We start from the raw sequence: 13,776 nt of genomic DNA on the forward strand, positions 1-13,776 counted from the left end.
TGCCTGGCTAGGATTACTAGTGAAATTTTAATAGCCGTACACCTTTTAATCCAAGTCTTTGGATCTCCTGGAACCCAAAAACATTCTTAGAACAGTGAATTGTTTACATTTACTTATGTGGCTTACGCCTTTATCCAAGGCAACTTGCAACATTTATGATACAATTAGTTACATTTCTTTTGGTTTTCCAATTGGAGTACAGGTAGGTCAAGTGACTTGCTTATGGTCACAGAGTGTTAGTAGTGAGATATGAACCCAGAATCTCAGGGTTTGAAGTCCAAAGTCTTAACCACTACACCACACTGTCTGCAAATGTAAAATGTAACAGAATCTGTTATTTGTCTTATGTGAAATGCCTACAGCTTTACCTTTTGAATACCGGCTAGTATATTTGTTTTCTTTTTTTTTCTGCCCCTGTTCATGTGTTTATTTTTTAGTAGTCTAGATGCTGTGACTTACTTAGAGTAGATTTCCTGTTCAATTATTGCATTGCAGAAAAACATTTATTCACTCATCAATTCACTCATTCATTCAATCACACTACTTGTTTACTGGATGAGGAATGGTGCCAAAGCCTGTCATGGGAGCACTGCGTACAAAGCAGAAAACAGTTCTGATGAGAAGAAACTCAAGCACATTCACAAACACTCACACAAGGTCAATATAGATACTCTAATCTGAAACATAACACAGCGTTTCTGAAAAAGGTGGGACACAGTATAAAATGTAAATAAAAACAGAATATGATGATTTGGAAATTATCTAAACCCATATCTAATTGAAAATAGTACAAAAACAACATATCAAATATTGATACAGAGGAATTTTATTGTTTTTTGAAAAATATATGCTCATATTGAATTTGGTGCCAGCAGCACATTTCAAAAAATTTGGAACAGGGGCAATAAAAGAATGGAAATTGAAAAGTTGTGTAACGCTAAAAAAAAAAATACACCCGAGAACTAATTTAGTTAATAGGCAACAGGTCAGTAATGTGATTGGGTATTAAAAAAAATTCCCAGAAGTAAAGATGGGAAGTGGTTCACTGCTTTACAAAAGATTTCAAGGGTAAATAGCGCAATAAATTAAGAATAATGTTCCTCAATGTAAAATTGCAAAGAATTTGGGGATTTCATCATCTGTGGTACATAATATCATTAAAAGATTCGGAGAATCCGGAGAAATCTCTGTATGCAAAGGAAATTGCCTAAAACCTATATTGGATTGCCATGATCTTCAGGCACTCAGGCAGCAAAGCATTAAAAATAAACAAGATTCTGTACTGGAAATCACTGCATGGGCTCAGGATCATTTCCTGAAACCATTGTCTGTGAGCACAGTTCATTGCTCCAACTCTACTATGCAAAAAAGAAACTACCGTATGTACTTGCGGATAAGTCAGAGCTTGACTTAACAATATAATTTCTGGTATTTTATAATGTCGGTCGTATAAGTTGAATGCAGAAAACTCACGCTATTGGTATAAGAGATTATGATATGCTAACGCTCACCTGAGAGAGGAACCATGGAGCACACTGCCTTTTTTCTATGCTCCTAACCTCTCTTTCTCTCTCTCTATTGTGCCTACGTGACCACATGGTAATACCCAAACTATTCCAAAGCAACGTTTGCACTTATTTGTGTTTTTTGTATCTCACACCCTCATGCACCTTTATCGTAATAGTATCCCTAATCTACGATGGAGTGTTCAATCAGAAGAAAATATGAAGCTGGTTTTAAATGAAACGTCGTTGGAGTAGTGAAAGAAATTGGTAACTGCGCTGCTGCAACAGAATTCGATGCGTATGAGAAACTGATGCGAGATCGGAGGAAGCAAGAAGATGTAAAAAAAAAAATATTAAGTGTTGCATTTTTGAATGAGCGTATAAGTCAGGGTCTGATTTTATGATCGATTTTTCGGGTTTCAACACCCGACTTATACGTGAGCATGTACGGTATATATAAATGTGATCCATAACCCACAACTGCCTTTTCCCGGCCTGAGTTCATTTACTGAGGCGAAGTGGAATACTGTACTATGGTCTAAGTCAGGGGTGGGCAATGTTGGTCCTGGAGAGCTGCAGTTGCTACAGGTTTTCATTCCAACCCAATTGCTTAATTGGAAACAAATGCTTGCCAACCTCAGACCTTACTTAATTTCATGGCTTGTTAGTCTGTGCAATGCAAGGTTCTTATATCTTAGATTTTTCCTTTCCAGGGTTATCCAAATAATTTGAAGCCTAAAAAAGATGTTTTATTAATCAAACAGTGCACGATGAATGCACACAGATGTAAATGGAAAAAAGCTAGATGAAGAACTGCTGTCTGCTTTGTCATTTACATTTTATTGTTAATAAGGAGCCATTAAAACACTGAATGCAGCGGTTTAAGATCGAAATAAGCAATTAAGGGTGGGGAACCTTAACAAACAAGACTACTAAAATGAAGCATCAAAATGTCACTTAAGCAATAAGTGCTTGATCAGCAATAACCGACTTCTCATTTAGAAACTGGGTTGGAGCAAAAACCAGCAGCCACTGTGGCTTTCCAGGACAGACATTGTCCACCCCTGGTCTAAGTAATCAAAAGTTTTAATTATTTTTGGAAACCAAGGACACCACATCCTTTTGACTAAAGAGGAGAGGGGCTTTCCGACTTGATATCGGCGTACAGTTCAAAAGCCAGCATCCCCGAGAGTTAATGCATATGGCATAGCTTGCACATCTGGGAAAGCACCATTAATGCTGAATGATATATACAGTATTGGAGCAAAGTATGCTGTCATCAAGACGACATCTTTTTCAGAGAAGACCTTGCTTATTTCAGCAAGACAAAGACAAACCACATTCTGCATGTATTACATGTGCATGGCTCCACAGTAACAGAATCTGGGTGCTGAACTGGCCTGTCTGCATTCCAGACCTGTAACCCATTGAAAAAGACTTTGGTGTATTATGAAACAAAAAAATAAGACAAAGTAGTCCCCAAACTGTTGAGCAGGTGATCATATATCAGGCCAGAAAGGAATAAGATTTTACTTTCAAAACTACAGCAATTGGTCTCCTCAGTTCCAAAATGTTTACAGAATGTTGTTAAAAGAAGTGCTAAACATGTCACTGTCCCAACTTTTTTAAAACGTGTTGCTGGCATCACATTCGAAATGAGCATGTATTTTTCAAAACCAATACAATTTCTGCGTTAATTTGATATGTTGCCTTTGTACTATTTTCAATTAAATATAGGGCAAATCATTGCATTCTGGTTTAATTTACATTTTACACAGGGCCACAACTTTTTAAATAGTATTAAGTACACTTTAAACAGATAACTCAGTAAATATTGGCCTGTGTCTACAGTTCAGATCATCAAGTGTTGGGATTAATGAATAATAGTCGAGTTTGGGTACAAAGGGGTTAAATGAATTCTAAAGATCTGCAACATCAGACAACACTAAACTGTTACTTCATTAATTTTAATTGATAGAAAAATTGTACTCAAAAACATTTCTTGCTCAAAATTAGTATCTGCATGGTGCATAAAAATGAAGGATTGGCATTATCAAAACAAGGAAATGGACTCTAATGACTGTGCATGCTGTCATATCGGGTCAAATTGTGAAGCGTGCACTGGTACAGTATGTTGCCGCACCCATACTGGTCGGTCCTACTGCTCAGGTCCTCAACAATGAGCCGGATCACCCTCGGGAAATCGCGCCACATGGCAGTAGTGCCGTCTGTAACTGACGCTTCCTAACAATGCAGGTAATGTGCCTCATTCTGGACTCAGTAAGCAATAACTCATTTGACACAAAGGCAACCCAGCGGTACCCAAGGATTCTCCAAAGAGACACAGTACCAAAGGAGTCCAGCCTTCATCTCAGGTCACTGAATAGCGTCCATGTTTCACAACCATATAGCAAAACGTGAAGCAAAAGGACTCTTAAAAACTTGGACCTTTATGCTTTTGCAAGTATATTGGGAGCGCCAAACACCCCTTTCCAGTAACCTCATGACCTCCCCATGCTCTCCCAATCCGTTTACTGACTTCATAGGAAGAGTAACCAGAGATGTGAATGTCGCTGCCAAGGTAAGTAAACCTCTTGACACAGTGAACACTCTGCAGACAGACACACTGCTGATGGCTGTGCCCAAGAGGTCATTAAAGGCCTGGATCTTGGTTTCTATCCAGGACTCTCACAAGCCCAGATACTTGGACTCCTCACTCACTCACTCAGTACATACTGTGGCACTTTATAATTTCTTTCTCTATCCAAAGAGTTGATGTCATGGATTTGTTTTGATTTTTGTTGTTTTTGCTAGACCAGGGGGGTATTTTTCGTACGTCGCTTAAACCATCCGAGATCAGGTGCCTCATCTTGAATGAGTTAATGCCAGTGAAACTCATCCAGATAAGTCGGTTTTTCAAACGCAGCTGTGTATTAGATTAGTGTAGCTGGATCTAATCATACGAGATGAAAGCACGCACCCGCGCCGAGTGAAAAGCCCATATATATTGAGTCTAGAAAACATGATCAGCAAGTCTTTGATAGGCTGTAACAAAATGACGAAAGAATGGGTGCATTTTTTTTTCACACACGCGGCGCAAGACCTTTTATTCGAAGGACACGAAGAATTTCAAGATTTAATATACACAAGCGGTAACACTGCAAAAGCAGCCCAGACTAGAAAAGACGGCTGGCAAAAAGTGGCCGAAAAAATTAAACGCTAAGTAGTGTACATTGTACTTAGTGAATGCAGCGTTTCATTTCCTGTGTGTCAGATTAATTATTATTTAATATGTCATAATTCCAGATCAAACGTGAGCACAAGGAGAACATGGGAACAGGTTAAAGTGAAGTACAAGAATATACTTCAAACTGGTAAATATTGGTATATAACTATTTAAAGAATTGTTGACATAAAGAATCATATATAATATAAAAAACATTAATTTTAAAGCTAATAAGGAGGCAGACAAGCAAAAAACAGGTGGAGGTCCACGCGGTCCAGACCTAACCCCTGCAGAAGAGTTGGCTCTCCAGCAAAATGCCCATCGCCCTGTTTCTGAGGGCATTCCAGGGGGAAGCTCCTCCTCAGAACCAGTGGCAGGATGCAGTGGTCACTTCATTTCAGGTAAAGGATGATCATTGCATATTTGTCCTCCATGTGTGCTATAGGTATGTTCCATATAGCCCTCTTTTTTGTTGGGTCAGTTGCAGGGAATATCATATCCCTTGAACCTGTGTCTGACCAACGAGATATTAACGAAGGTCAAATATTTGATGAAGACACTGTGTCTGATTATTCATCAGGAGGAGAGGTACATTTTCCAAATAATGTTTGATCAAACTCCACTCTGATCAGTTCCATGTGCCCCAATCACATTTGGAAATCCTGGTAATGAGAATGTTAGGCTGATTGTGGGATTCTTCGTGGAACTGTGGGTGTTTTAGCCTGTGTATTACCTACCTGCAATGGCATGAAACGCCTCTTTTATTGTCTGCACACGCAGGTGTCCAGGAAACACAATGAAAACCTGAAGGAAATGTTTCAGAGCCAAACAGACTTTACGAATTGCCTGGCAAACTGCACTTTTCGATAGATGTTCCGCATCGCCTACAGTATATAAAAAAGTGCCGCTTGCAAGACACCTCAAAGCAATGCCTACTGTCTGTGTGGTTGTGAGAGCCCGACTTCGCTGAGTTTGACTTCGAATATACAGAGCTAATAAATCTTTGAGGTACAATATTCCCCCTCGGCTAAAGCGGTATCTTTCGTACAGAATTTCCTCCGGGGGCAATAAAGGATCTTGCCGATCACGCAAAAGCCTCTTTATATGGAATTCTCTTCGTATAATTTGCGCACCAATATCAATTGGTCGCTCATTCATGAATGGCGAAGCCCTGACTGGATGACTTCCACACCGTCACTGATCACGTGTGTAAACTAATCCTTGTTTACGCAGAATAAACCTGCTCCGAGCAGGTTTGCGGATTTGGATGTGTTGCTATGACAACACTTCCAGCAAGAGTTTCAAAAAACCGACAGATCCAGGATCAGGCCAAATCGTCAACAATTACATCCGGCTAAGCGAGTAATCCACGTACGAAAAATACCCCCCAGATCAGTACTTTAACTCCAGGCTTAAAAACAAGAGGACAAGAGGAGTTTAATGCATGGTGAAAGCACAGGGCCAGACTCCTCAGACTGCTTGTTGTTGTACCTGTGCAGGGAATATCCATCCAAAATTTAGCATTTAAAAAAAAAAAAAAAGAAAACAAAAACATGATGAAATAAAGGAGCAAAAAAGGCCTCTACTGAGCATCATGAAAAATACCCAGAGATTCAGAATGTTGGCAGTGCATATTGCTACCATCCGATATGTGACATTCAAATCTGTTTAGTTAGAATGAGAACAGAGCATAATGAATGAAATGGAAATGTACAACATATTTTCATACATTTTTAATATATGAAATGACTGGTTTAATTATATTTTGGGATTATTCAAGAACTGCAGAATACAGTTAGGGCTTACAAGGAAAAACAGGCAATTTAATTGGACCTGTTTGTGAAATCTACAGTAGACTATCACTAGAGAAAATGTTTGGAGTCTGAATCGTCACATTTCTGAACTGTTTGCATTCAGTGTGGGGAAATGAATGCCAACTAGGGTGGATCTGTGCCCATCCCAGCCAAGACAACCTAAGAGGGGAGAAGTGTGAAGGTTTGACTGGCAAACTGTTCAGGAGAAATGCTGTTTTGAAATCATCAACTATAAGGTGAGATCAATTAAGCTGCGAAGAATACAGCATGGTTTGGTGAACATTGTGTTCACATGTTGTCATTTATAGCTTACAAAAATCTTGAGACACAGAAGTGCAAAGTCATAACATTATACAAGTAAGGAAGTAGAGGGTTACTTAAAGGAAGTTATATAACCCAAAAAAGGCACAGACCATAAAAGATGTGGGTTTTTATTTCATTGTAGCAAATTACAGTTGTGTTGTTCTTGAAGCCAAAAGAATATCTGAAGGGATCTGATCATGTTTTTTTTTTTTTGTTTTTTTTTTTTTAAATCTTTTCTCTTTAAGACTCTACTGGACATCTTCACTGGAGTAAAGCTGTACCTACCAAAAGCAATTGGTGATTTTAACAAACTTCGGCGTTATTTTATTGCTTACAATGGAGACCTTGTGCCTGAATATGATGCAGGCACAGCAACACACACGATGGGAGATAATGAAGAAAGTACCACAGCAAAACGTGTCTCCTCAGAGTGGATCTGGGAATGTATCCGGAAAAGGCGGATTGTACCTCCCTGTTAAACCTAACAGGCAGTTACTGCAGCAGTTAATATATTTTATATAAAAAGTACTGATGAACTGGGGTAGTGAGTTAGATTTTAACTGGATGGAATTTTGTGGTGTCAGAAATTACTTGAAACCTTCAGGAATAAAAGACCTGAAGTGACTAAACTCATATTGTCTGAATACTTTTAATTAAGTGGTCATTGTTAACTGACGATCACAACATTAAACGCAACCTAACTCTGAAATGTAAATGGTCAACAGGATCAGTGACTTCAAAAAATATGACTTTTTAATGATTCTTTATTGACATGCTTCTCTAATGAATTTAACAAAAGGTATAGTGGTACCATCATATCAAGCAGTATCAAACCAACATAATGTTCAAGTATTGGGTGAAGGCCATATAAACTACTCCACGTAAGTACTGGAAAGTGCTGTCAACATTTTAAAATCTCTATTTTGCTCATTGTGTACTTTATTAAAGTTCCACCAGAAGATATACAGTTAGGTCCATAAATATTTGGACAGAGACAACTTTTTTCTAATTTTGGTTCTGTACATTACCACAATGAATTTTAAATGAAACAACTCCGATGCAGTTGAAGTGCAGACTTTCAGCTTTAATTCAGTGGGGTGAACAAAACGATTGCATAAAAATGTGAGGCAACTAAAGCATTTTTTTAACACAATCCCTTCATTGCAGGGGCTCAAAAGTAATTGGACAATTGACTCAAAGGCTATTTCATGGGCAGGTGTGGGCAAGTCCGTCGTTATGTCATTATTAAGCAGATAAAAGGCCTGGAGTTGATTTGAGGTGTGGCGCTTGCATGTGGAAGATTTTGCTGTGAACAAACAACATGCGGTCAAAGGAGCTCTCCATGCATGTGAAAGAAGCCATCCTTAAGCTGCGAAAACAGAAAAAACCCATCCGAGAAATTGCTACAATAGTACAAGTGGCAAAATCTACAGTTTGGTACATCCTGAGAAAGAAAGCAAGCACTGGTGAACTCAGCAATGCAAAAAGACCTGGACGTCCACGGAAGACAACAGCGGTGGATGATCTCAGAATCATTTCCATGGTGAAGAGAAACCCCTTCACAACAGCCAACCAAGTGAACAACACTCTCACGGGGGTAGGCGTATCGATATCCAAGTCTACCATAAAGAGAAGACTGCATGGAAGTAAATACAGAGGGTGCACTGCAAGGTGCAAGCCACTCATAAGCCTCAAGAATAGAAAGGCTAGATTGGACTTTGCTAAAGAACATCTAAAAAAAGCCAGCACAGTTCTGGAAAAACATTCTTTGGACAGATGAAACCAAGATCAACCTCTACCAGGATGATGGCAAGAAAAAAGTATGGAGAAGGCGTGGAACATCTCATTATCCAAAGCATACCACATCATCTGTAAAACACGGTGGAGGCAGTGTGATGGCTTGGGCGTGCATGGCTGCCAGTGGCACTGGGACACTAGTGTTTATTGATGATGTGACACAGGACAGAAGCAGCCGAATGAATTCTGAGGTGTTCAGAGACATACTGTCTGCTCAAATCCAGCTAAATGCAGTCAAATTGATGGGGCGGCGTTTAATGATACAGATGGACAATGACCCAAAACATACAGCCAAAGCAACCCAGGAGTTTATTAAAGCAAAGAAGTGGAAAATTCTTGAATGGCCAAGTCAGTCACCTGATCATAACCCAATTGAGCATGCATTTCACTTGTTGAAGACTAAACTTCAGACAGAAAGGCCCACAAACAAACAGCAACTGAAAGCCGCGGCAGTAAAGGCCTGGCAGAGCATTAAAAAGGAGGAAACCCAGCATCTGGTGATGTCCATGAGTTCAAGACTTCAGGCTGTCATTGCCAGCAAAGGGGTTTCAACCAAGTATTAGAAATGAACATTTTATTTCCAGTTATTTAATTTGTCCAATTACTTTTGAGCCCCTGAAATGAAGGGATTGTGTTTAAAAAAAAAAATACTTTAGTTGCCTCACATTTTTATGCAATCGTTTTGTTCACCCCCTGAATTAAAGCTCAAAGTCTGCACTTAACTGCATCTGAGTTGTTTCATTTAAAAATCATTGTGGTAATGTACAGAACCAAAATTAGAAAAAAGTTGTCTCTGTCCAAATATTTATGGACCTAACTGTAAATATCAGATGAACAGTAAAATGCAGATGGCCCTCCATACCTGCGGATTCAACTAGCCACTGATTGAAAACATTTGAAGAAAAAAAAAATCCTCAAATTTCCAAAAATGAATCTTAGATTTGCAGCGCACCAGATCCATGCATATGAAATGATCTGTAGGCATACCCTGCATCCCGACATACGAGTTGAATAAAGTGGCTCATAGGAGTAAATATAAATCTTTATTATATGGCAAACAAGTGCAGAGCCAACCACACTGCTCTTCAGGTGGCAATCTCTGCTCACACGAAGAACCCTTGCTTTACTTTGTAGATCGATCAACCCCATTCTTCGCCACCTTTATAAAAGGAAACCTTTTTTCTTGCTCACCTATCCTGCCTTGGCTTCTGAGCAATACCAACTGCAGTTTCCATCTTTACATTACCCACAGTACTGCAGGTCTTAAACAAAACATGAAAGAAACCATTTCTGGATCATAAAGACCCTCAAACAAAGAAGACTAAAAAAAAAATCAACAAAAATATTAAATCCAACCAGCCAATCAAATTAAATTGGTGCATCAGCCCGCAGGCAGGGTACCATCTTTAAACTTGGGGAAGGTTACTTTCTATACGAGGCACATGCTTGTGCAGGCTTGGACACATACGGCCTGCCTGTAGGTAATCAGCACACTGTAAATGAAATACTAAAGTTTTAACTGACGACAACGTTATTATTGAGAACACGTGTGCAGCGGCAAGCACTGCGCCATGTTTCTTTAACCAAAAGCTATTCAGCAGGGCTGTGTGGCAAAAATGACATCAGATTTGGAGACATGCCTGCACGCAGTAATTTTTGTAACTATGTGGCAGTTGTGTATCCAAAATGGTGAATTTCAAGGAGAGGCCGGTTAGGTGCCAAATGATGAACAAAGGGCTGAATATAACGCAATAGATCATCCAAACAAAAAGATGACATGAAAAAACATTTGAAACGAATCTGCTCATTATGAAGGTCCCTGAGCCACAAGAATATTTACACTCACCCTTACTTCAACGCTTTTGGTCAATTAGTCTGACACTCCACTTTCTCCTTTTTCTTCCTCTTAAAGTCAATAAGACGTAACTCTACTTCCATCAGAACATTCTCATGTCAGCTGTGCGACACTGACCAAACATTTATTGACTAGAAGACAATCAACGTGCCGATCGAACAGGCTGCAACAAGTATAAATGCGTTTTGGTCACTCAATGTGTGTGCGCTTTGCGGTGCAGTCTGCTTGCTGACTTCACTTAGTAAGTATAAACCTTGGTAACACATGGCTCCCAAAAGTAATTAAATGGTCAAAATGTTCATTACAGTAAAGAGGGGGTGTAAAGTGCTGTCAACAAGAAAATAAGTATGTTAGATATTTTATGAAATGGCAAGTCACTTTCACAAGTCATTATTCCCTAAACAATTCAGTATACCAACATAGCATTTACATTGTATTTGGTATTATAAGTAATCTAGAGATGATGTAAAGTGTACAGGAGAATGTGCGTAGGTTATATGCAAATGCTACGTCATCTTATATAAGGGACTCGAGCATCCGTGGATTTTGGTTTCCGTGGGAGTCCTGACACCAGTCCCCTTTGGTTATGGAGGACCGAATGTATGCACATAACAACAGTAAATGTTTTGAGGTAACATTAACATTCTCAGTCCATCACGTAGCCCACTCACCCACCCATCCAGGACCCATTTGGAATTGCCAGTTAACCTAAAATAATTGTCTTTGGATATGTGGGACAAAAAGAGGAGAGCCTGTTAAAAGTTCAGATAGACAAGAAATGAAAGTAAAAACTACAGACAAGGACTGGATACAGGATTAAAAGTGACAACTATGGATAGAAAGGGAGGATTTACCTTTGAAAGTAAAACATCACAACTGAAATGAGAAAAATGTAGAGATGGGAAAATGATACAGAAGCATCGAAGCTTGTGTCAGTCAATCTGAAGCGTAGTGAGTTGAATCACTGTGTCGGAGCTTGTGTCAAAACACCACTGTCATTTGACCCATGTCGTTTGAAGCTTCAAACATCATCAGTGCTTCACAGCGCACTTTATTGGTCTGACAGCGTTTCGCCGCTAAATTAACAGGTAGCCTATATAAAATGCATCATTCTCATTCAACAATGTTGGGTTGCGAGGGGGGAGAGATTTGGAGAGCTTTAGTGACAGATGGTGACTAACAACGGAAAACGGCATTCAAAAGTTAAATAGTATAAATGGACAAGGACCTTAGCAGAATAAAATGAACACAGACTTTTCTGACCTTTTAGTGGTGACATGAGACTGAAACAGTGAGTGCTGCTTCACTTGCACTCTTGAGAGCTTGCCTTGACCTTAGTTAACCACCAGATGTTGCTGTTCATATTGGGGCTGAGGCTTCAAAGCTTCGAATCTTTTTCAGCACAAACAGAAAGAAAGCCTCAAAGCTTCATGAGGCTTCATTTTCCCTTCACTAGAAAAATTGAACATCCACATATTGTAAAATGTTAAAGTCGTGTGTTCATTTATCTTTGTTATACATTTAATCTACAGTGCAAATAAAAAGTATTCACCTTCTTGAAGGATTAATAATAATATTAATTCATTACATTTATATAGCGCTTTTCTCAGTACTCAAAGCGCTATCCACACAGGGAGGAACCAGGAAGCAAACCCGCAATCTTCCGGATTGCATATTTTATTGGTATACAACACTGAATCACTGTAGATTTAATTTGGCTTTTTTGACAACAATCAACAGAAAAAGACTCTTTAATGTCAAAGTGAAAACAAATTTCAGCAAAGTTATCTAAATGAATTATAAATATAAAACACAAAATCATTTTAAGTATTCACCCCTTTAATATGACACCCCTAAATCATCTCTGGTGCAGCCAATTGGTTTTCTACACAGGACTGACAATATGTGGTGTTCAGTTTTCCTCATTCACGTAAACTGAAGGTAATCAGGATAGGTCCTGAAGGGCTGCAAGTTTTTGTTGCTTCATTAAAAAAACAATCCTTGCCAGTAACAGATCTTATTTAATATCACGGCTTGCTACTGTTTTAACTCTGCTATGTCAGGTCATGCTTAAATTGTGGGTTTTTTTTTCCTTTCTAATGATATCATCAAAATGATTTGAAGCCTAAAACAGATGAGTAAATTTTCAGTTCCTCACTTTCTCTACAGTTTTTACAGTATTTTATCAAACCAAATAGTGCACGGTGAATTCATATAGGTGTACTGTAAATGGAAACAAGCTAAATGGAGAACTGCTAGTTTCTTTGTTATTTGCATCTTATTACTAATAAGGAGCAGTTAAACACAGTGAATGCAACTCTTTAAGACTAAAACAAGTAATTCCATCCATCCATTATCAAACCCACTATATCCTAACTCCAGGTTCACGGGGGTCTGCTGGAGCCAATCCCGGCCAAGACAGAGCGCGAGGCAGGAAACAAACCCCAGGCAGGGCGCCAGCCCACTGCAGAAAACAAGTAATTAAGGGTTCAAATTCTTAACAAGCGAGACAACTAAAATGAAGCAGAAAAATATCACTTGAGCAATGAGTGCTTTATCAACATCAATGACTACTAATGAAGCAATTGGACTGGAACAAAAACACGAAGCCACAGCAGCCCTCCAGAACCAATGCTGCTCACCCCTGATTTAAAGCGGTTGAGTCTTAAATAGAAAATCAATTACATGAAAGTAATTAGCCTTAAAACTGGTCCCTAATTAAGAAAATAGAATGAAAAGCTGTAACCACTGTGTTGGGCACTGTTGATGTCAACTGTCCTACTTGCAAAGATAAACCCTGCCTTTCCAAGCTACAAATTTTAAACTGTCCAGAGTCGGGTCATCTTTAAATCAGCAGATGCAGTTGTTGAGTCATATTTACACTCTCTCGAGCCTTGGGCCAGTACAGTGGAGCCATGAGTTGTAGTGAGTCACTTTTTGGTAAATGTATCCTGTCGACTTTGCATTTTGTGTCTCCCTCAGGTTAGCACATCATAGGCACCTCAGCGCTTCAGACGTTATGCAGCTACCTCAGCACATCTGAATAGAGTCTAACAAAAAATAATTTTTCATTCATTGTAGCAAAAATGAGGGTCCCAGTTTATAGTGGCCTTTCGTGTATCGCCTTTTTTACTGTTTATTTTGTGCATCACAAATATGGCAGCTTTTGATGTTAGTGAGGGCTTTTCAAGAAGAAGAAGAAAACCGACACATTTAATAAAAAAAACAAAACAAAGTTTTGAAATAATTGTAATTTTCAACATATTTATGTTAACC

The 13,776-nt window shown here is 38.9% G+C and overlaps 1 protein-coding gene across 2 annotated transcripts in view; it reads left to right on the plus strand.

Annotated features, from left to right (window-relative positions):
• The window catches only part of lig3 (ligase III, DNA, ATP-dependent), a 57,469-nt gene extending 49,992 nt beyond the window's left edge, over positions 1-7,477 (plus strand). For both annotated transcript variants that reach the window (XM_051930774.1, XM_051930775.1), the window contains exon 22: positions 7,094-7,477. In XM_051930774.1, the coding sequence (XP_051786734.1) occupies positions 7,094-7,327 (234 nt within the window). In that variant the 3' untranslated portion in view covers positions 7,328-7,477. The remainder of the gene's footprint in view (positions 1-7,093) is intronic.
• The last annotated feature ends 6,299 nt before the right edge of the window (positions 7,478-13,776 follow it).

Source organism: Erpetoichthys calabaricus, chromosome 8, assembly GCF_900747795.2.
Source record: "Erpetoichthys calabaricus chromosome 8, fErpCal1.3, whole genome shotgun sequence".
NCBI classification, from domain to species: domain Eukaryota; kingdom Metazoa; phylum Chordata; class Cladistia; order Polypteriformes; family Polypteridae; genus Erpetoichthys; species Erpetoichthys calabaricus.